The sequence below is a fragment of the Chiloscyllium punctatum genome, chromosome 5 (genome assembly GCF_047496795.1).
Source record: "Chiloscyllium punctatum isolate Juve2018m chromosome 5, sChiPun1.3, whole genome shotgun sequence".
NCBI lineage: Eukaryota > Metazoa > Chordata > Chondrichthyes > Orectolobiformes > Hemiscylliidae > Chiloscyllium > Chiloscyllium punctatum.
In genome coordinates this window covers 145530069-145555107 of record NC_092743.1, presented here as the reverse complement: position 1 = coordinate 145555107, position 25039 = coordinate 145530069, and the positions used below count along the sequence as shown (strand labels likewise).

At 45.2% G+C, this 25039-nt stretch overlaps 1 protein-coding gene across 1 annotated transcript in view; it reads left to right on the top strand.

The window, feature by feature from the left end:
* LOC140477521 (cytochrome P450 7A1-like) overlaps positions 1–25039 on the top strand; it is a 96215-nt gene that overhangs the window by 56798 nt on the left and 14378 nt on the right. The window contains exons 4-5 of the mRNA XM_072571593.1: positions 4608–5218; positions 16819–16949. Coding sequence (XP_072427694.1) covers positions 4608–5218; positions 16819–16949 — 742 coding nt within the window. The remainder of the gene's footprint in view (positions 1–4607; positions 5219–16818; positions 16950–25039) is intronic.

Sequence of the window (25039 nt, the reverse complement as noted above, 5' to 3'; positions counted from 1 at the left end):
AACTTGGTTTAAGGAAAGAAGTGGCACGAGACATAATTTTCTTGCTTCAGTTTGTTCTGAAAAATTACATGATCCATAACAGAAACATTAATTCCACACATTGCCCCAATGTTGGGCTGTAACTTTCTCCTCAAAAAGTTTTTGGGATAAAATTGAATGATTCTCTGAAAGTAATTTTCCACATCAGCAGCAGTGATAATGTAATGGAATCAGATCAGCCATCTGTTGTACATGATGCATGAGTTTTCTCTTCATTAACTTTGTCAGCTTCTTACCTTCACTGAATTTGAAAATTGACTAAATTAGTTATTCTGATAGATTCGGAAGGCCAGAAACAATGTGAGGTATATAGAGTCATAGAGATATACAGCATGGAAACAGACCCTTCGGTCCAACCTGTCCATGCCGACCAGATATCCCAACCCAATCTAATCCCATCTGCCAGCACCTGGCCCATAGCCCTCCAAACCTTTCCTATTCATATACCCATCCAAATGCCTCTTAAATGTTGCAATTGTACCAGCCTCCACCACTTCCTCTGGCAGCTCATTCCATACATGTACCACCCTCTGCGTGAAAATATTGCCCCTTAGGTCTCTTTTAGATCTTTCCCCTCTCGCCCTAAACCTATGCCCTCTAGTTCTGGACGCCCTGACCCCAGGGAAAAGACTTTGTCTATTTATCCTATCCATGCCCCTCATAATTTTGTAAACCTCTATAAGGTCACTCCTCAGCCTCCGACGCTCCAGGGAAAACAGCCCCAGCCTGTTCAGCCTCTCCCTGTAGCTCAGATCCTCCAACCCTGGCAACATCCTTGTACATCTTTTCTGAACCCTTTCAAGTTTCACAACATCTTTCCGATAGGAAGGAGACCAGAACTGCACGCCTTGTAGATTGTGCCTAAGTATATTTTACCAAAGGTATCACCCATTTCCTCTGTCAATATCTTGGTCAACTGCAAATGGAACCATGTTTTATAGACTTCTTCCCTTTTCTAGTCTGCAGTACCCTATCAACTAGCACGAGGAGTGATAAAGGTAATAAAACTGTTATTATATTAAGGGTTGAGGTGAAAATAATCCAGAAGGAGAAGACAGTAACACTGATGAATGAGACACATGGGTCTGGTTTGTCTTGTACAGTTCACTCATTACTAAGTTTCAGTTTTTTAAACTAATTTTTTCCCCCAAGAGGCTAGGCATGAGGGAAAGTGTACAAAGAATGATGAAAAATTACATTACTTGTATCTGTTTCAATGCATTAAATGCCAAAGATGTCAAAAAATGTAGGTTGTTTCAAACAAAGACACTGGAATGGGAACACAGACTGTTTACTTATCAGATTATCCCTCCATGTCGACATTGAGATCGAGAGGTCCAAATTGCAAAGGCAAAGAGAAAAATGGATAAGAACTTTATTGTGTAATTTATATGTTGGCTTATATGTGGTTTGAACCATGTGGGCACTTGTCCTTGTAACTGAGAAAGGTAGTGCTGGAAAAGATTGAATTTAGAAGACATTAATCAGAAAGGCTTACTGGGGAAGATGTGTTCTGCTTAGCCAAGTTACCCAAAGAAGGTCAGTTCACTGCTATGAAAGACAGTAAAACAGGTGAATTCTGGATCACCTTTGCCAATATTTATTCAAATTTACAACAGGAACAGCCCTGCAAGCAAGTACGAGTTTGTTGAAGTTCTGTGGAAGTAATTTCTAAAATCAGTGCTGGGTAGACTTCTGCCATGAAATGAATGAGTCAAACAAAGAGCAGACATTCATCCAGTTAGATTACCGCTCAGAAAACAAGGATGAAAATCTCTCCTCTTTCAGACAACTAATATTAAGATATTTATCTTTGCTGCACTTTATCTCAGTGAATTTCTCCATTCATTTCTCCTAACCAGGCTCTCCATTTCTCTGACACCGGATTACTACCCGTTTTCATTTCTTTCACCATCAGTGACCAATCTTTGAATCAATTTGTAAATACCTCTGAAGTTTTCTTTGAAACAAAAATGCTTTGGCTTGCTAAGCTCCTTCAGAAGCTTTCAATAATTCCATGTCTTAAGCATATTGTTTGTCTTCTATTGCTGATGAGGGAGCCAGGGTGCCAGGTTGCCAGGGTGAGGGAGCCTTGGTTGACGAGGGAGGTTGAATGTCTAGTAAAGAGGAAGAAGGAGGCTTACATAAGGTTGAGGAAACAAGGTTCAGACAGAGCAGTGGAGGGATACAGGATAGCCAGGAGGGACCTGAAGAAAGGGATTAGGAGAGCTAAGAGAGGGCATGAAAAATCCCTGGCGGATAGGATCAAGGATAACCCCAAGGCATTCTATGCGTATGTGAGAAACCTGAGAATGACGAGAACGAGGGTAGGTCCGATCAAGGACAGTGGTGGGAGACTGTGTATTGAGTCGGAAGAGATAGGAGAGGTCTTGAACAAGTACTTCTCTTCAGTATTTACGAACGAGAGGGACCGTATTGTTGAAGAGGAGAGTGTGAAATGGACTGATAAGCTAGAAGAGATACCTGTTAGGAAGGAAGATGTGTTGGACATTTTGAACAACTTGAGGATAGACAAGTCCCCCGGGCCTGACGGGATATATCCTAGGATTATGTGGGAAGCAAGAGAGGAAATTGCAGTACCGTTGGCAATGATCTTCTCGTCTTCACTGGCAACTGGGGTGGTACCAGGGGACTGGAGAGTAGCGAATGTTGTGCCCCTGTTCAAAAAAGGGAATAGGGATAACCCCAGGAATTACAGGCCAGTTAGTCTTACTTCTGTGGTAGGCAAAGTAATGGAAAGGGTACTGAGGGATAGGATTTACGAGTATCTGGAAAGACACTGCTTGATTAGGGACAGCCAGCACGGATTTGTGAAGGGTAGGTCTTGCCTTACAAGTCTTATTGAATTCTTCGAGGAGGTGACCAAGCATTTGGATGAGGGTAGAGCAGTGGATGTAGTGTACATGGATTTTAGTAAGGCATTTGATAAGGTTCCCCATGGTAGGCTTATGTGGAAAGTCAGGAGGCATGGGATAGAGGGAAATTTGGCCAATTGGATAGAAAACTGGCTAACCGGTCGAAGTCAGAGAGTGGTGGTAGATGGTAAATATTCAGCATGGAGTCCAGTTACAAGTGGAGTTCCGCAGGGATCAGTTCTGGGTCCTCTGCTGTTTGTAATTTTTATTAATGACTTAGATGAGGGAGTCGAAGGGTGGGTCAGTAAATTTGCAGATGATACAAAGATAGGTGGAGTTGTGGACAGTGAGGAGGGCTGTTGTCGGCTGCAGAGGGACTTAGATATGATGCAGAGCTGGGCTGAGGAGTGGCAGATGGAGTTCAACCCTGCCAAGTGTGAGGTTGTCCATTTTGGAAGAACAAATAAGAATGCGGAATACAGGGTTAATGGTAGGGTTCTTGGTCAGGTGGAGGAACAGAGGGATCTTGGGGTCTATGTACATAGATCTTTGAAGGTTGCCACTCAGGTGGATAGAGTTTGTAAGAAGGCCTATGGAGTATTATCGTTCATTAGCAGAGGGATTGAATTCAAGAGTCGTGAGGTGATGTTGCAGCTGTACAGGACTTTGGTTAGGCCACATTTGGAGTACTGTGTGCAGTTCTGGTCGCCTCACTTTAGGAAAGATGTGGAAGCTTTGGAGAGGGTGCAGAGAAGATTTACCAGGATGTTGCCTGGAATGGAGAGTAGGTCGTACGAGGATAGGTTGAGAGTTCTCGGCCTTTTCTCGTTGGAACGGCGAAGGATGAGGGGTGACTTGATAGAGGTTTATAAGATGATCAGAGGAATAGATAGAGTAGACAGTCAGAAACATTTTCCCCGGGTACAACAGAGTGTTACAAGTGGACATAAATTTAAGGTGAAGGGTGGAAAGTATAGGGGAGATGTCAGGGGTGGGTTCTTTACCCAGAGAGTGGTGGGGGCATGGAATGCGCTGCCCGAGGGAGTGGTAGAGTCAGATTCATTGGCGACCTTTAAGCGGCATTTGGATAGGTACATGGATGGGTGCTTAATCTAGGATAGAAGTTCGGCACAACATCGTGGGCCGAAGGGCCTGTTCTGTGCTGTATTGTTCTATGTTCTATGTTCTATGATAAGTGACCCTTTTTCCTACAAGTCACCATCTTTTCATTTTGCAAATTGATTTCAGTTGTTCTCCTAAATGAAAGAATGCTATTTTTGAGTATATTTTTAGTTTAGTCAGTGGACTCCTGAGATCTCCATCCTTGTAGGTATTGAACCAAATTGCTCTCAGTTAGTGAACTTGTCATCAGAAGAAAAGAAGTTCAAATTTTGTGGCATGAGGTAATATTATGAGCCAAGCCAATGAAGGAGGTCAGTGGAGAGATTTTATCTATTCTTTCCTGAATGCCTGCAGCACAAAATAATAATTATCTGTGGATAAAAGAAAGCTTTCATTTATAAATTGCGGTTTAGAAAGTAACTAATCTGCACTTAATATCTGCAAAATGTTTTTCTTTATGTTATGATAAGTGCAATTCTTTATCATAAAAAGAATACAAAAATGAAGTATTGCTTTCATTTAATTTTCTTGTACTATAATGAATACAATATTTCATTTTGCCTTCCACAGGTGTTTGGACATGTAGATTTTACAGATACTAAATATGGGATAAGCTATGACGAGATTCATCAAATCTTCAACAAGACTCTGCAAGGAATCTCTTTGGGCCCTCTGACCTCAAGCATGATGGAAAACCTCCAGTTTGTTATGTTACAAGACAAGGAAATATCAGATTCTGGAAACTGGACCACTGAAAGTCTTTATGAATTCTCATACAAGATAATGTTTGAAGCTGGGTATTTAACACTATTTGGAAAAAATGAACAAGTGATGAAACACAATAAGACTGAAAAGATAAAGGCTCAGCACGCTGCCATTCAGTCTGTCATGGAGAACTTTAAGGTGTTTGACAATGCATTTCCTCTTTTAGCTGCTGGTGTTCCAATTTTATTTTTGAAAGTTGCCAAGCAATCAAGAATGGCTCTCGCACAAGCATTACTGCACAAAAACCTAAAACAGAATGACAATAGATCGAGCCTCATAGAGGAAAGAATGGCACTTTTTGATCGTTCCCCTGAACTTGATGAACTTAGCAAAGGGAAGACTCATACCATAATGCTATGGGCCTCACAGGCAAATACACTTCCTGCTGCCTTCTGGAGTCTTTATTATTTACTAAGGTAATGTGATTATTTACAATTTTATCTTACAGGTTTGATCAGATTGAAATGATTCTAAGCCTGAACACTCTAAACACTATGCCGTCTGTCTTGTTCCATAATCATTTGTACTTCTTTCCTTCATCCAGCTTTCTAATCTATTCACGCTGCCATGGGAGTGAGGATTTTTATCAGCTGTCTGATATGTCTAGTGAGGGGGTTGGGACTGAGAACATCAGGCTGAATGGAGGGGGGAATGCTGGAAGAGAAATGGGAGAATGACAGTAAAGGCCATTCTAAAAGGCTGTGGGGGGAGGGGGCAAGAACTGTGACCTGAAAAGAAAACACTACCACTTTCCCCCAGCACTCTGCTAGGTTTTGTCTGTGGAGCTTGAGATTTAGTAACAGCCTCACTGGCTTTTCTTCACTCTCTCTCTGGTCTCCATCTCCTCCTATCATTTACTCCTTTCCCATCCCTTTCTCCAGTGGATACACCAACATTTTCTGAGCTACAATAGTTCTGAAGAAAGGGACACTGAACCCAAAACATTAACTCTACTTTCTCTCCACAGATGCTGCCTGACCTGCTGAGTTTCAGCAGCATTTTCTGTTTTCCAGCACCCATATTTCTTTAGGTTTTTTTTCCCTCAGGTTCTGATCTCTACACTACCCTGATAGTTACAGGCTGCTAATCCCAAAATATTCTCTTTTATCCCTACTGTTTTCCTGCTCAGTTAAGATTGTCTACCTGCCCTACTAAAGGATCTACTCGACTGACCAATCCAGCACTAAAGGACCGACTCCACTGACCAACCCGGGACTAAAGGACCGACTCCACTGACCAATCCGGAACTAAAGGACCGACTCCACTGACCAACCCAGGACTAAAGGACCGACTCCACTGACCAACCCGGAACTAAAGGACCGACTCCACTGACCAACCCGGGACTAAAGGACCGACTCGGCTGATCAACCCGGGACTAAAGGACCGACTCCACTGACCAACCCGGGACTAAAGGACCGACTCGGCTGATCAACCCGGGACTAAAGGATTCGAAGGATACTGGTGGGGACGTCAGGAGAGGAAGAAACGGAGGGCTTGGAGGCCCTGGTCATGGCAGATGGAGGTGTATAGGGACTGGATATCCATGATGAAGATGAGGCTTTGGGGCCGGGGAAACAGAAGTCTTGGAGGAGGTGGAGGGTGTGGGTGGTGTCCCGAACATATGTGGGGAGTTCCTGGACTAGGGAGATAGGACAGTATCAAGGTATATGGAGATGAATTCGATGGGGCTACCCTTCCACTGACCCTCTTATTCCTTTGGCTGAAAGGAGTAGCATGGGCACCCACATGGGCCCCAGATGAAAGGAGTAGCCATGGGCACCCACATGGGCCCCAGATGAAAGGAGTAGCCATGGGCACCCACATGGGCCCCAGATGAAAGGAGTAGCCATGGGCACCCACATGGGCCCCAGATGAAAGGAGTAGCCATGGGCACCCACATGGGCCCCAGATGAAAGGAGTAGCCATGGGCACCCACATGGGCCCCAGATGAAAGGAGTAGCCATGGGCACCCACATGGGCCCCAGATGAAAGGAGTAGCCATGGGCACCCACATGGGCCCCAGATGAAAGGAGTAGCCATGGGCACCCACATGGGCCCCAGATGAAAGGAGTAGCCATGGGCACCCACATGGGCCCCAGATGAAAGGAGTAGCCATGGGCACCCACATGGGCCCCAGATGAAAGGAGTAGCCAAGGGCACCCACATGGGCCCCAGCTATGCCTGCCTCTTTGGCGGCTACATGGAACAGTTTACCTTCCGCAATTACACCAGCACCACTCACCACGTTTTCCTTTCTACATTGATGACAGCATCGGTCTCACCTTGTCCTCCCATGAGAAGGTTGAACAGTTCATCAACTTCACCAACACATTCCAGCCCGACCTTAAATTCACCTGGACCATCTCTGACAACTCTCTCCCCTTCCTGGAACTCTCCATCTCCATCAACAGTGACCAACTCAACACTGACATTTTCTACAAACCCACCGACTCACACAGCTACTTGGATTACAGCTCTTCCACGCTGCCTTCTGCAAAAATGCAATCCCTTATTCCCAATTACTCCGCCTTCACAGCATCTGTTCCCAGGAGGACCATTTCCACCAGATAGCCTCCTTCTTTAAAGACCACAATTTCCTCTTCCAAGAGGTTGATGATGCCCTCCAGCACATCTCATCCACACCCCGCACCTCTGCCCTCGAACCCCACCCATCCAACCACAACAAGGACAGAACCCCCTTGGTCCTTACCTTCTACCTCACCAACCTCCACATACATCACATCATCCTCCACCATTTCAGCCACCTACAAATGGACTCCACCACAGAGATATATTTCCCTCCCCACCCTTATCAGCTTTCCATAAAGACCGTTCCCTCAATGACTACCTCGTCAGGTCCACATCCCCAACAACCCTCCCTCCCAGCACCTTCCTCTGCCACTGTAGGAATTGCAAGACCTGCATCCACATCTCCCCCCCTCATCTCTGTCCAAGAAAATTGCTGAGGGTGAGGACCAGTTCAGCCAAAGGAGCCTTCCACATCCACCAAGTTTCACTTTCACTTCCATACATGCCATTTACTGTATCCGTTGCTCTCGATGCGGTCTCCTCTACATTGGGGAGATAGGACACCTTTTCACAGAGCGCTTCAGAGGACATCCCCAGGACACCTGCACCAATCAACCCCACCGCCCATGGCCGAACACTTTAACCCCCTCTCCCACTCTGCCAAGGACATGCAGATCCTGGGCCTCCTCCATCGCCACTCCCTCACCGCCCAATACTGGAGGAAGAATGCCTCATCTTCCACCTCGGAACCCTCCCATCAATGTAAATTTCACCAGTTTCCTCATTTCCCCTCCCCCCACCTTACCCTCGTTCCAACCTTCCAGCTCAGCTCCACCCTCATGACCTGTCCCGCCTGTCAATCTTCCTTCCCACCTATTTGCTCCACCCTCCCCTCCGACCTATCACCTTTACCCCCTTCTTCATCCACCTATTGTACTCTCAGCTACCTTTCACCCCGCAGCAATCCCCCCCAGCCCTCCCATTTATTTCTCCACCCCTTAGGCTCCCAGTCTCAATCCTGATGAAAGGCTTTTGCCTGAAATGTTGATTTTCCTGCTCCTTGGATGCTGCCAGACCTGCTGTGCTTTTCCAGTACCACACTCTTGACTCTACTCAACTGACCAACCCAGTACTAAATGACCGACCCCACTGACCAACCCGGCACTAAAGGACCCACCCCACTGACCAACCCGGCATTAAAGGACCGACCCCACTGACCAACCCGGCACTAAAGGACCCACCCCACTGACCAACCCGGCATTAAAGGGCCCACCCCACTGACCAACCCGGCACTAAAGGACCCACCCCACTGACCAACCCGGCATTAAAGGACCGACCCCACTGACCAACCCGGCACTAAAGGACCCACCCCACTGACCAACCCGGCATTAAAGGGCCCACCCCACTGACCAACCCGGCACTAAAGGACCCACCCCACTGACCAACCCGGCATTAAAGGACCGACCCCACTGACCAACCCGGCACTAAAGGACCCACCCCACTGACCAACCCGGCACTAAAGGACCCACCCCACTGACCAACCCGGCACTAAAGGACTGACCCCACTGACCAACCCGGCACTAAAGGACCGACCCCACTGACCAACCCGGCACTAAAGGACCCACCCCACTGACCAACCCGGCACTAAAGGACCCACCCCACTGACCAACCCGGCACCAAAGGACCCACCCCACTGACCAACCCGGCACTAAAGGACCCACCCCACTGACCAACCCGGCATTAAAGGACCGACCCCACTGACCAACCCGGCACTAAAGGACCCACCCCACTGACCAACCCGGCACTAAAGGACCCACCCCACTGACCAACCCGGCACTAAAGGACCCACCCCACTGACCAACCCGGCACTAAAGGACCCACCCCACTGACCAACCCGGCACTAAAGGACCCACCCCACTGACCAACCCGGCATTAAAGGACCCACCCCACTGACCAACCCGGCACTAAAGGACCCACCCCACTGACCAACCCGGCATTAAAGGACCGACCCCACTGACCAACCCGGCACTAAAGGACCCACCCCACTGACCAACCCGGCACTAAAGGACCCACCCCACTGACCAACCCGGCATTAAAGGGCCCACCCCACTGACCAACCCGGCACTAAAGGACCCACCCCACTGACCAACCCGGCACTAAAGGACCCACCCCACTGACCAACCCGGCACTAAAGGACCCACCCCACTGACCAACCCGGCACTAAAGGACTGACCCCACTGACCAACCCGGCACTAAAGGACTGACCCCACTGAGAGTTAAGATTGAATGGGTCTATCCATTAACCAATTCTTTATACATATTAATATACATATATGCTGTAATTCCCTGAGTAATCTTTTGTATTTATCCTTATCAATGTTTTCTGATTTTCTAAATGCTACATTACTAAGTTCTTCACAATAGATTTTATAATTTTGTCGAGTAATGATGTTAGGCAAACTGGCCTGAAGTCTCCTGTATCCTGCCTTGCTTCTTTCTGAAATTGAGAGGTAGCATTTGTTACCTCTCAGTCTTTGGGAGCTGTTCTAATGTCTATGGAATTATGAAATATTACAACTTACTCTTTTAAATCCAGCATATGCCAGCAGCCTGGCAAACACACATGTAAATCAACCAAATGGTCATGTCTCCAAATGAAAGGAAGTCAACTCAGGAAGGACTGCTGCCAGTCAGGGACCCTGATCAGTCAGTCAAAGACAGTCCCTGATCAGTCCAAAGGTTTGGATACAGTTAGCCATCCACTTGGGCCGAATGGGTCAGGGTGGCTATCTTACTCCAGCCCAGGAGTGGGCCACAGTCCAGCAGGCCCAATGCAACCAAACAGGGAATTAGTGTATCGTTAGTCAGGGAAAGGTACCAAAATCAGTCAGGGGTCTGGTCTGTCATTATTCGGGGCTGTCCTTCCAAGTCAATCGGGAGTTTGAGTATAGTCAGTTCTAGAGGTCAACACAGTGAAAGTCAGGAATGGGTAACTGGGAACACTGTTGCAGTAGGGATGTGGGAGGGGTCAAACCTGGGGATTGGACCAGCAGCCGGGGATGCTAGGGGACAAGGGCAGTGGGGGTGTGAAATATTCAATAAGTAATGGGGAGCTAATGGTGCAAGGAAGGATGCAGGACACTGTGGGAAGGCTGTGTGATAGGCAGTAACCACCATGGTGTGCTTGACCAGGAAAGTGTGCAGCACAATGGTAGACATCACCAAACTGTAGTGACAGGGCTCATAGAGTTAGAGTCAGGGTTCAAGATGATGGTTGACAATGTGAGGTATCAGTAGAGATGGGCTGTCCACGGAGCACTAGATAGAAAGGGGTTTGTTGGGGACCTGACAATCAAGATGGTATTCTCAGTATCAAATACAATCTGCTTTGCCTTTCATGACCTGTCAGTGATAAATGTGACCTACGAATGAAGGATGACTGCAATCCCATTCAGTGTGAGGGGCTCAGTTTTTTTTATCCGATGATGCAAATCATGAGCTCCACTTCTGAGGTAATAGGAAGTCCTTCAAGGGGCAGTTGCACCAATCATTAACTTGTAGAGTGTAGGTAGAAATCATTTGCAGTCATATATGAAATATGAAATGCATGCCTTGTACAACTGTATGGTTTCAAATCCTGGTCACAAGCAATGATGACCATATCATTGATCCTTGCAAACTGAAAACAGATTTTTCTGTGAAGCAGAAGTAATCACAAGTGATATTAAAAGATGTACCTGTAGACACAATGCCCACAGCTAATGCATGATCTCCTGGGGAATACGGAACTGATTTCTTCTGCTCCTGAACTCAAAGCTTAATGTCAGACTCTCTTTCCTGCAGCGATTCCTTCCATGAGGCAATGTGACATTGAGAGATTTCTTTGTCACATGACATTTGGTGCCTTGTTGGAATAATGTCACAAGTTAAAGTGCCAAGACGAATCAGCCCATGCCCAAGTGGTCTATGTCCCTGTCTATGTAAAATGTAATTTATACATGATGCAAATGTTAATTGCTTCTGTTAACAAGGACCAGTCTGTTTCTTCTGCTCCTCATACAGTTCACCTCAAATGTGACTGAAGGCTCCAGCCACAGTAAGTGTTATCATTGCCGTTCCTATGATCCAAAGGCACAAAGAAGTGGGAGAGGAAGAAATGCAAGTCCAAAAGCAACTTCCAACAGAATCTGAACAACCTCCACATGAAGAGGATGAAGCTGAACCACCCCTCAGGATGTGCAGAAAAAACAAGGATCCTTTGTCCTCAACACCATTTTATTGGATGATAAAGGTGCAGTATTGTTGCAGGGTGAGGATGTCCCAGGACACTGTCACAGAACTATACCAATTGCTAGACTACTGCCTATGTCCATGAAGGTGACAACTGCATTGAACCTTTAAGTGACTGACACTTTCCAAGGAGCCACTGGGGACCCATGTGGGATCTCTCAATCATCAATCCACAAATGCATCGAGACGGTGACCAATGCAATTTGTGCCAGATCACACTGCTTCTTCTCATTGTCCTGTGACCAAACCAGTGCTGCAGCCTGAACAGCTGGATTCAGCAATGGAGCTCATATCCCTCAGGTGCAGGGTGTGATGTCGCATTGAGAGTTCAGCCTTTTCTCCATAATGCAGCTGAGTTCATCAATAGAAAAGGGTTCCATTCTATCAATGTGCAAATGATCAGTGATCATGTGTTCCACCTCTTAGAGATCTGCACCAACCAGATCTGGGAGCTGTCATGATGCCTACATTCTTGAGAACATCAATCGTCCTGTTGCTTGTAGGGTCCAGCTGCTTTATAAGGATGATCACTAGGAGACAGAGACTGCCACTGCCAACATGGCTGATGACTCTGCCATTCAAGCTCCTGACTGAAGTGGACCATAGATACAATGCAGCCTATTCATGATTAGGGCCATGGTGGAGCAGATGATATGCCTGCTGAAGGAGAGGTTCCACTGCTCAGATTGGTCTGAGTTAGCCTTTTTTACGCACAATATAGAATGTGCTGCTTAATCCTAGCACGCTTTGCTCTGAGCAGGCAAACAGGAAATGTGAGGGATGCTGATGAACTAGGATACTGGGAACAATTTACTGAAGTAAATGAGGACATCAACAGGATGAACATCACCTTCAACATGACAGAACACAGCAGTGTAAAATGCTATGAGCCAGGCAGGGTTAATTAATACCCACTTCCAGTAGATGAGAGCTGGGTACAGTGAAAATTGATTGAGTAAATTTATTGGTGCTCAACATGCAAACAGTTGTTTCTGTTCAGATTGTTTGATTTCTATTTGCTTTTGTTGTTTGAACTTAAAAGTGACACAGTGGGTAGCACTGCTGCCTCACAGCGCCAGAGACCTGGGTTCAATTCCCACCTCAGGCGACTGACTGTGTGGAGTTTGCACATTCTCCCCGTGTCTGAGTGGGTTTCCTCCGGTTTCCTCCCACAGTCCAAAGATGTGCAGGTTAGGCGAATTGGCCATGCTAAATTGTCCATAGTGTTAGGTAAGGGGTAAATGTAGGGGTATGGGTGGGTTGCACTTCGGCGAGTCAGTGTGGACTTGTTGGGCCGAAGGGCCTGTTTCCACACTGTAAAGTAATCTAAAATTATTGAGGCAACTGAAGACTTCCCTGTGTGAGGTGGGCCCACACTGAACAATGGTAAGATGCTGGGCTAGAGTGGGCAGTGGGGGAAAAGGTAGCAGTGACCCAAAAAGGTGTATAAGGTAAGGACAGGTATATAAACATGATAGGTGAAGAAACATGCAAGGAAGCATCAGCCATGCCAACTGTGTCTTGAGATGTATTGGTTTGAGGCAGCTGTGCCGCTAGGTTAATCGTGAAGGGACTCTGGATTAGAGTGGTGCTGGAAGAGCACAGCAGTTCAGGCAGCATCCAAGGAGCAGGAAAATCGACGTTTCAGGCAAAAGCCCTTCATCAGGAATAAAGGCAGAGAGCCTGCAGGGTGGAGAGATAAATGAGAGGAGGGTGGGGGTGGGGAGAAAGTAACATAAAGTACAATAGGTGAATGGGGTTGGGGATGAAGGTGATAGGTCATGGATGAGGGTGGAGTGGATAGGTGGAAAGGAAGATAGGCAGGTAGGACAAGTGATGGGGACAGTGCTGAGCTGGAAGTTTGGAACTGGGGTGAGGTGGGGGAAGGGGAAATGAGGAATCTGGTGAAGTCCACATTGATGCCCTCGGATTGAAGTGTTCCAAGGCAGAAGATGAGGCGTTCTTCCTCCAGGCGTCGAGTGGTGAGGGAGCGGCAGTTACCTATTACCTAATTAATAGTGAAAGGCAAATCTAGACTACCAATCCTTGATGGGTACACAATGGGGTTCCAAGACGGTGTCCACACTAGGGATCCTAGAATCACAGCAGTAGTAAGTATTTCAATGTACAGTGAATGGGAAAATCGGCCTGACAGCAGGTGAGAGGGGTGCCATGGGTCATGGGAGGTATTTAATAAGGTGAGTTTGGGACCAGAGCATATTGCTATGAATTTAAAAGTGTGTACTGCATCTTTAAGAGAGATTGAATGCTGTTCTGCACTGACAGCTTACAAAAGCAGTTTCAGACCATACTGGAAAATTGAAAATATGTAACATTTGGTTGTGAAATAGATACCTAAGGTGGTTATTGTTTTGATGATTTGAATTTAACCAGTTTAAATTATGTCCCAGGATACTAAAACCCAATCAAGTTTGAATTTAATGTTTTGTCAACATCAAACCAATGAGACAATCGTTGTTGGGGATATAAAAAAGGCAGGCATTTTGAAAATCAGATGGAGTAACTGAAAGAGACCCAAGACATTGAAACACTCTCTATCAAAGGTACTTTCTCATATGAAACATCTTCACAGTAAAAAGAAAGAATACAACCCAGGGAGACCTTCAGCCGGAAAAAGAAAGATACCAAAGACAACAGTCGTTGTATGGTTTTGAAATTAAGTTGATGTAATTTTAATAAATGTTTTATTGGAACAGTATATTGTTGGAGAATTGGAGGCAAGTAATAAGCAGTTAATAGAAAGGGAGGTGAGTTTTGAGAAGATTTGTAACTCAGGTTGAGGTTCTGGATGTAGGTTTGCTCACTGAGCTGGATGTTTAGTCACCCTACTAAGTAACATCTTCAGTGGGCCTCAGGATGAAACACTATACATGATTCCTGCTTTCTATTTATATGTTTCTTTAGGTTGGTGATGTCATTTCCTGTGGCGATGTCATTTCCTGTTCTTTTCCTGAGGGGAGTGGTAGATGTTTTTGTTGATAAAGTTTTGGTTGGGATGTCATGCCTCGAGGAATTCTCATGCGTGTCTCTGTTTGGATTGTCCTGGGATGGATGTGTTGTCCCAGTAGAAGTGGTGTCTTCCTTATCTGTCTGTAAGGACACTAGTGAGAGAGGGTCATGTCGTTTTGTGGCTAGGTGGTGTTCATGTATCCTGGTGGCTAGTTTTCTGCCTGTTTGTCCAATATAGTGTTTGTTACAGTTCTTGCACGGTATTTTGTAAATGACATTAGTTTTGCTTCTTGTCAGTTCATTAGCTGCTGTTTTAGTGTGTTGGTGGGTTTGTGGGCTACTATGATGCCAAGGGGTCTGAGTAGTCTGGCTGTCATCTCACTAGCATCCTTACATACAGATAAGGAAGACACCACTTGCTCAGAGTTGTGAATAGTTGTTCTTTAATTTTCACTTTTAGAGTTAAAATTGATGTTATTTTCTTTAAATAGTGGAATTTGGGAGTTCTCTGTCACTCATATTTTAACAGATTATGAGGCGAGATGACATTTTCTGGGTGATTAGTTTAAATAACAGAATGGTTCACTGCCGTGCTGTAACAATATAAAAACTAACTAGTCATTACAGAGAGAAACCCTCCATGAAACTCAGCAAAAATGACACTTTTCCAAACTATGGTAAGATTCAAGTAGAGAGTCCTTGCGGGGTCAGTCGGTCCCGTATACAGGATTCCTGAAGAAGGGCTTATGCCCGAAACGTCGATTCTCCTTCTCCTTTGATGCTGCCTGACCTGCTGCGCTTTTCCAGCAACACATTTTTAAGTTATGGTAAGATTCAGCCCTCTGTATTTTCAGAACCTATATGTGACTTCTACCATTAGGGCAGACAGAAAAGGTAAAACTTTCCTGTCTGATAAAGGTAAATTCCAGTATTTTCCAGGTGGAAAAGTTCAAAAAAATGGCATTTGGTCAGGATCCTGATGCTGACTTGCCCAATTCTGGCTCTTCTCAGGGCAGATTTGATGGCTAGCAGGATCTTCCTTTGGATCTGTTGGGTAAGACATTTCGGAAGTGGCTCAGGAAATTAAAAAAGGAAGTGAAGACCTGCTTTCATCCTGAATTCCAGTTTTCCCAAATAGAGAAACTGTTTCCTCATGGTCAGCAAAGTGAGTACACACTTTGAGTGAAAGTAACAAGCTGGAAAACCTTTGATCAGTTACATTGAGGAGTTACAGTTATGGCTGTTGAGACACTGGAGTTTAAAGCACTTCTCAGGAAGTGTATATCCTTGATTAAGAACTGAGAAATAAACAAACAAGAGACTAAGAAATATTATGAATTAGAGGAGATGATTTTGGTGTCAAAATCAGGTATTTAAAAAGAAATAAAGAGAGGGAATTAATGATAATGTTGAGAGCTAAAAAGAAGTAGAAAGGAAAACTAAGATAACTAGTTTCAATTATTTTAACTCTCCAAAAGAAAAGCCACAATCATTACATGAGAAATGCGAATCTGCACTGTCAATTGCTAAGCTAAGGAGATCTATTGGCAGTTATTAATTATTATCAGAAACATAAACAGAAATTGTTGAAGAAACACAGCAGGTCTGGCAGTATCTGTGGAGAGAAAGCAAAGTTAATATTTTGGGTCCAGAGACCTTGCTACAATCAATTGATAGTAGAAAGATCTCTGGACCTAAAATATTAACTTTGCTTTCTCTCCACAAATGTCGACAGATCTGCTGAGTTTCTCCAGCCATTTCTGTTTTTGTTTCTGATTTCCAGCATCCACAGTTCTTAGGGTTTTTTTAAAAATTATTATTATACTGTTAAAGAGGGATGATATTTATGTTGTAAATTTCTAAAATTACTTCTTGTGTTGTGATTAATTGTCAATCAATGCACAGATGCAGCACCATAATAAAAATAAAAGTGTGATGCCATTTTTGCCAAGCTAATAATAGAGCAGTGTGAATCATCCAACAATTTGTGGACATTTGCAATTCAGTGGGTATCTCTTCTTTTACCATAAATCGCTGGTCAATTTGTACATTAATAATAGTTATTTATTATTCATTATTTTATCAGTATATTCTGGGCCACTAAGTTTTGGGAACAAGAAATCCATATAGAGCTATGATTTTCCATATCTAGATGGAAAGCTGTCATATTTGCTGTCTGTAACCTTCAGTTCACAACATTTATTATTTGGTTTTACATAATCTACAGGTCTCAAGAAGCACTGAAAGCAGTGAAAAATGAAATTGAAAACTTGCTTTGTGTGACAAATCAGAAGCCTGGTGACATTAATAATCCGATTATCTTCACAAGGGAACAATTAGATAGCATGACAGCTATGGGTAAGAACATTATAATGTTTCTCATTTGGATCATATATATCTTTGTAATACTGATTAACATGACTGAATACTAACTCACAACTAGTGGTCAACACTGACAATTGTGCAAGCAGCCTGGCATGGACAGTGAATTTCATTTATTTCTCTTTCATAAAACAGTCAAAAAATAGTTTTAACCACTTTTCAGAAAATAGGAACAAAAGTAAGTCATTCAGCACCATTCACCTGATCACGGCTGATGGATTCCGTAACTCCATCCACCCGCCAGAGTTCCAGAAAGCAGGACTGAAACTTTCAGTCAAGATTAGATTACCTACAGTGTGGAAACAGGCCCTTCGGCCCAACAAGTCCACACCGACCCTCCGAAGAGAAACCCACTCCCTATATTTACCCCTGACTAATCCACCTAACACCACAGGCAATTTAACGTGGCCAATTCACCTGACCTGCACATCTTTGGACTGTGGGAGGAAACTCAGAGCACCGGATGAAACCCGCACAGACATGGGGAGAATGTGCAAACTCCACACAGACAGTTGCCCAAGGCAGGTATTGAACCTGGGTCCCTGGTGCTGTGAAGCCGCAGTGCTAACCACTGAGCCATCATGCCACCCTTATCGTATGGTGCTCGAAAAGCACAGCAGGTCAGGCAGCAACCAAGGAGCAGGAAAATTGATGTTTCGGGCAAAAGCCCTTCTCACCAGGAATGAAACTTTCAGTTGACTGAGAAAGTTCCAGATTTCTGTGTGAGGAAGTGCTTTATTACATCACCTCGGAATGCCTGGTGTTAATTTTAAGAACATACTCCTCTTGTTCTGGAATTTCCTCATGGGAAAACTTTTTCTTCAGATGTACCCTTCAATCATCTTAAACACCTCATTTAGATTATTCCTTAATCTTTAATATTCAATACCTAACTGATTTAACACATCCTCAAAAGTTAATCCTTTTAATACTGACAATAATCTAGTAAACCTGCACTGTATCTGCTTCATAGTTAACAAACAGTGCAGTGCCCAGAGTGAACACTGTACTTTAAATATGGTATAACCAGAACTCTGTACTGCTCTAACATTGTACTCCAACCCTCTTGAGATAGAGGACAAAATTGCATTAATATCTTTAGTTATATTTAGAACCTAACAATTAAGTGGTAATGATTTTGCAATCTGAGCTTCAAATCTTTTTAACCTATCTTTCTTAAGTCTGAAATGAATGGCCTCTCACTTTCCCATATTGAACCCTATCTGCTACAGTTGGGTTAAGTCCACTTACTTAATAGAACATAGAACATAGAACAATACAGCACAGAACAGGCCCTTCGGCCCACGATGTTGTGCCGAACTTCTATCCTAGATTAAGCACCCATCCATGTACCTATCCAAATGCCGCTTAAAGGTCGCCAATGATTCTGACTCTACCACTCCCACGGGCAGCGCATTCCATGCCCCCACCACTCTCTGGGTAAAGAACCCACCCCTGACATCTCCCCTATACCTTCCACCCTTCACCTTAAATTTATGTCCCCTTGTAACACTCTGTTGTACCCAGGGAAAATGTTTCTGACTGTCTACTCTATCTATTCCTCTGATCATCTTATAAACCTCTATCAAGTCACCCCTCATCCTTCGCCGTTCCAACGAGAAAAGGCCGAGAACTCTCAACCTATCCTCGTACGACCTACTCTCCATTCCAGGCAACATCCTGGTAAATCTTCTCTGCACCCTCTCCAAAGCTTCCACATCTTTCCTAAAGTGAGGCGACCAGAACTGCACACAGTACTCCAAATGTGGCCTAACCAAAGTCCTGTACAGCTGCAACATCACCTCACGACTCTTGAATTCAATCCCTCTGCTAATGAACGATAATACTCCATAGGCCTTCTTACAAACTCTATCCACCTGAGTGGCAACCTTCAAAGATCTATGTACATAGACCCCAAGATCCCTCTGTTCCTCCACCTGACTAAGAACCCTACCATTAACCCTGTATTCCGCATTCTTATTTGTTCTTCCAAAATGGACAACCTCACACTTGGCAGGGTTGAACTCCATCTGCCACTCCTCAGCCCAGCTCTGCATCATATCTAAGTCCCTTTGCAGCCGACAACAGCCCTCCTCACTGTCCACAACTCCACCTATCTTCGTATCATCTGCAAATTTACTGACCCACCCTTCGACTCCCTCATCTAAGTCATCTATCAAAATGCTTATGCAACTCTCTACACCTGTACTATTACTGAGCACCTAAGTTAATGTCATCAGTAAACAAGTCACTTAACAGTGCAAATCAAACTTGTGCTTCTATGACATTGATAATACACCTTGACTTTGTTATAGTTCACAATGCTATTAGAACCACTGGATGGTAGTTTCTTGCAGTGAATTTTCTGATGGTGGGATCGAACACTGGAAAGTGAATTGATATTCCACTCGGTGATGGGACAGCTAGCCACATGCAATCACATAGTGACCAGCCAATTAACTTGACGTAGCTGAGGACCCACAACTGTGTGCATGGGCAAGCAGGGAGTTGCAGATCTGGCTGTTACCACATGGATTTCTATGCCAGGGTATGATATTAAAGTGACATTCACTGTCTGAAAGCCAGCAACATCATTCTGCCGGTCTGAGAGAACATAGAACATAGAACATTACGGCGCAGTACAGACCCTTCGGCTCTCAATGCTGCACCACCCTGAGGAACCAATCTGAAGCCTATCTATCCGACACTATTCCATTTTCATCCAGATTCTGGATTAGTGGTGCTGGAAGAGCACAGCAGTTCAGGCAGCATCCAAGGAGCTTCGAAATTGACATTTTGGGCAAAAGCCCTTGAAACGTCGATTTTACTGCTCCTTGGATGCTGCCTGAACTGCTCTGCTCTTCCAGCACCACTAATCCAGAATCTGGTTTCCAGCATCTGCAGTCATTGTTTTTACCCCATTTTCAGCCATATGCCTATCAATAACGTGTTAAATGCCCTTAAAGTTGGCGAGTCTACTACTGTTGCAGGCAGTATGTTCCATGCCCCTGCTACTCTGAGTAAAGAAACCATCTCTGACATCTGTCCTATATCTATCACCCCTCAATTTAAAGCTATGCCCCCTCATTCTAGCCATTACCATCTGTCCACCCTATCTAACCCTCTAATTATCTCATATGTCTCAATTAAGTCACCTCTCAATCTACTTCTCTCCAATGAAAACAGCCTCAAGTCCCTCAGCCATTCCTCAAAAAACATTCCCTCCATACCAGGCAACATCCCAGCAAATCTCCTCTCCACCCTTCCAGAGCTTCCACCTCCTTCCTATAATGTGGTGACCAGAACTGTATGCAATACTCAATTACGGCCCCACTCAAAGTTAACACACCATATTACTTCTTAACAACCCGAACAACCTGGGTGGCAACCTTCAGGTATCTGTGTACATGGACACCAAGATCTCTCTGCTCATCTGCATTACCAAGACTTTTACCATTTGCCTCCTCTCAGCCCAGCTCTGCAGCTTATCTATGTCCCTCTGGAATCTGCAACATCCTTTAGCATTATCCACAACTCCACCAACCTTAGTGTCATCCACAAATTTACTAACCCATCCTTCTACGCCCTCATCTAGGTCACTTATAAAAATAACAAACAGCAGTAGTCCCACCCAAAACAGATCCTTGCGGTACACCATTAGTAACTGAACTCCAGGATGAACATTTCCCATCAATCACCACTCTCTGTCTTCTTTCAGCTAGCCAACTTCTGATCCAAACCGCTAATTTACCTTCAATCCCATGCCTCTGTATTTTGTGCAATAGCCTACTGTGGGGAACCTTACCAAACACCTTATTGAAATCCATATACACCACATCAACTGCTTTACCCTCATCCACCTGTTTGCCCACCTTCTCAAAGAACTCAATAAGGTTTGTGTGGCACAACATACCCTTCACAAAACTATGTTGACTATTCCTAATCAACTTATTCCCCTTTAGATGATTATAAATCCTATTTCTTATAACCTTTTTCAACACTTTACCCACAACCAAAGTAAAGCTCACTAGTCTCTAATTACCAGGATTGTCTCTACTCCCCTTCTTGAACAAGGGGACAATATCTGCTATCTTCCAGTCTTCTGGCACTATTCCTGGAGACAATGGCGACATGAAAATCAAAGCCAAAGGGTCTGCAATCTCCTCTCTGGCTTCCCAGAGAATCCGAGGATAAATCCCATCCAACCCCGGGAACTTGTCTATTTTCACACTTGCCAGAATTGCCAACACCCCCTCCTTGTGAACCTCAATCCCGTCTAATCTAATACTGTTAACTGGAACAACCGTCACCCCATCCTCACTTGTCACATGTGGATCTTCAGAGCAACTGCCAATCTCCCTCAGATGTCCATTCACTGATCTCCCTGGACAATCACCATCATTGTAACGGTTCAGATCTCTCTTCCCAGTCAAATAACGTTTACCATACAAGAAAAGTGGCTTCAACTCACCAGAGAGGCAGCCGAGACCCGGAAGCAGGTAGAGCGTAAGCTTACCTGCGTAGGTTTATTTCCCCTTTAAAAGCGCGCAGCTGAAGAACCCGAGGCACTACGGAGGTAGTGCCTCCCACCCGCCCTCCTCCTCTAACCTAATAATAAGATCCGTTGTGGTAAGGAGGTAAGTGCTGAATTTTGCTTGTTGTATTCTTTAGACCCAGTTTTGTTTTAAAATAAAGGTTAGCTTTAGAGGGATGGCAGTGAAGGCAGTACAATGTTCCTCCTGCAACATGTATGAGGTGAGGGATGCCATGGACGTCCCTGCTGATTACACTTGCAGGAAGTGCACCCATCTCCAGCTCCTCCAAGACCGTGTTAGGGAACTGGAGCTGGAGTTGGATGAACTTCGGATCATTCGGGAGGCAGAGGGGGTCATAGATCGGAGCTATAGGGAAGTAGTAACTCCAAAGATGGCAGATAGATGGGTGACAGTGAGGGGGACTGGGAGGAAGCAGCCAGTGCAGGGACCCCCTGCAGTCGTTCCCCTCAAGAACAAGTATACCGTTTTGGATACTTGTGGGGGGGACGACTTACCAGGGGTAAGTGACGGGGCTCAGGCCTCTGGCACGGAGCCTGTCCCCGTTACTCAGAAGGGAAGGGTGGAGAAGAGCAGAGCAATAATAATTGGGGACTCGATAGTTCGGGGCACAGATAGGCGGTTTTGTGGGAACGAGAGAGACTCATGTTTGGTATGTTGCCTCCCAGGTGCAAGGGTACGTGATGTCTCTGATCGTGTTTTCCGGGTCCTTAAGGGGGAGGGGGAGCAGCCTGAAGTCGTGGTCCATATTGGCACCAATGACATAGGTAGGAGGAGTGCTGAGGATGTTAGACAGGCTTTTAGGGAGCTAGGTTGGAAGCTCAGAGTTAGAACGAACAGAGTTGTTGTCTCTGGTTTGTTACCCGTGCCACGTGATAGAGAGTCGAGGAATAGGGAGAGAGAACAGTTAAATGCGTGGCTACAGGGATGGTGCAGGACGGAGGGATTTCGGTACTTGGATAACTGGGGTTCTTTCTGGGGAAGGTGGGACCTCTATAAACAGGATGGTCTGCACCTGAACCTGAGGGGCACCAGTATCCTTGGGGGGAGGTTTGCTAGTGCTCTTGGGGGGGGTTTAAACTAACTCTGCAGGGGCATGGGAACCTAGACTGTAGCTTTAGGGTGCAGGACCTGGAGTGTAGGGAGGTTAGGAATATGGCATCAATCTTAAAGGAGGGTGCCTGTAAACAGAAGAGTGGTTTGAAGTGTGTATACTTTAATGCCAGAAGTATACGAAATAAGGTAGGTGAACTTGCAGCGTGGGTTGGTACCTGGGACTTCGATGTTGTGGCTATTACGGAGACATGGCTAGATCAGGGACAGGATTGGCTGTTGCAGGTTCCAGGGTTTAAATGTTTTAGTAGGGTCAGAGGTGGGGGTAAAAGAGGGGGGGGTGTGGCTTTGCTTGTCAAAGATAGTATTACAGCGGTGGAAAGGAAGATGGACGAAGATTTGCCATCTGAGGTAGTTTGGGTTGAGGTTAGGAATAGGAGAGGTGAGGTCACCCTGTTAGGAGTCTTTTACAGGCCTCCTAATAGTCCTAGAATCGTTGAAGAAAGGATTGTGAAGATGATTCAGGAGAAGAGTGACAGTAATAGGGTGATTGTTATGGGAGACTTTAACTTTCCTGATATTGATTGGGAAAGCTATAGCTCCAGTTCGTTAGATGGGTCAGTGTTTGTGCAATGTGTGCAGGAGAGTTTCCTGACACAATATGTAGATAAGCCAACAAGAGGTGAGGCCATACTGGATTTGGTTCTGGGTAACGAACCAGGCCAGGTATTAGAACTAGAGGTAGGTGAGCACTTTGGGGACAGTGACCACAATTCGGTGATTTTTACACTCGTGATGGAGAGGGATAAGTGTGTACTACAGGGCAAGAGTTATAGCTGGGGGCAGGGAAAGTATGATGCGTTGAGGCATGACTTAGGATGTGTGGATTGGAAAAGTAGATTCCAAGGCAAGAGCGTAATTGATATGTGGAACTTGTTCAAGGAGCAACTATTGAGTGTCCTTGATAAGTACGTACCTATCAGGCAGGGAGGAAAGGGTCGTGTGAGGGAGCCGTGGTTTAATAAGGAATTGGAATCCCTTGTTAAATGGAAGAGGGCGGCCTTTGTAAAGATGAGGCGTGAAGGTTCAATAGGGGCGATTGAGAGTTATAAGGTAGCCCGGAAGGACCTGAAGAGAGAGCTAAGAGCAGCAAGGAGGGGACATGAGAGGTCCTTAGTTGGTAGGATTAGGGAAAACCCTAAGGCTTTCTATAGGTATGTTAGGAATAAAAGAATGACTAGGGTAGGAATAGGTCCAATCAAGGATAGTAATGGGAAGCTGCGTGTGGAGGCTGAAGAGATTGGGGAGGCACTGAATGAATACTTTTCGTCAGTATTCACTCAGGAACAGGACATTGTTGTCGATATGAATACTGAGGCACGAATAAGTAGAATGGATGGCTTTGAGATATGTAGAGAAGAGGTGTTGGAAATTCTGGCAAGGGTGAAAATAGATAAGTCCCCTGGGCCTGATGGCATTTATCCTAGGATTCTCTGGGAAGCAAGGGAGGAGATTGCAGAGCCATTGGCCTTGATTTTTGTGTCCTCTTTGTCTACAGGAGTAGTGCCAGAGGACTGGAGGCTAGCAAACGTGGTTCCCTTGTTCAAGAAGGGGAGTAGGGATAATCCTAGTAACTATAGGCCAGTGAGTCTCACTTCTGTTGTGGGCAAAGTCTTAGAGAGAATTGTAAGGGATAGGATTTATGCACATCTGGATAAGAATAATGTGATCAAGGATAGTCAGCATGGTTTTGTGAAGGGCAGGTCGTGCCTCACAAACCTTATTGAATTCTTTGAGAAGGTGACTAAGGAGGTAGATGAGGGGAAAGCGGTAGATGTGGTATATATGGATTTTAGTAAGGCGTTTGATAAGGTCCCCCATGGTAGGCTACTGCAGAAAATACAGAGATATGGCATTGAGGGTGAGTTGGAGGTTTGGATTAGGAATTGGCTGGCTGGAAGAAGACAGAGGGTAGTAGTTGATGGCAAAGGTTCATCTTGGAGTGCCGTCACTAGCGGTGTTCCGCAAGGATCTGTTTTGGGACCATTGCTGTTTGTCATTTTTATAAATGACCTGGAGGAAGGGTTAGAAGGTTGGGTGAGCAAGTTTGCAGATGATACGAAAGTCGGAGGAGTTGTAGACAGTGAGGAAGGATGTGGCAGGTTACAGCGGGATATAGATAAGCTGCAGAGCTGGGCAGAAAGGTGGCAAATGGAGTTCAATGTAGCTAAGTGTGAGGTGATTCACTTTGGTAAGAGTAACAAAAAGATGGGGTACTGGGCTAATGGTCGGATACTTGGTAGTGTGGAAGAGCAGAGGGATCTTGGTGTCCATGTACACAGATCTCTGAAAGTTGCCACCCAGGTAAATAGTGCAGTGAAGAAGGCATATGGCGTACTGGCTTTTATTGGTAGAGGAATTGAGTTCCGGAGTCCTGAGGTCATGCTGCAGTTGTATAAG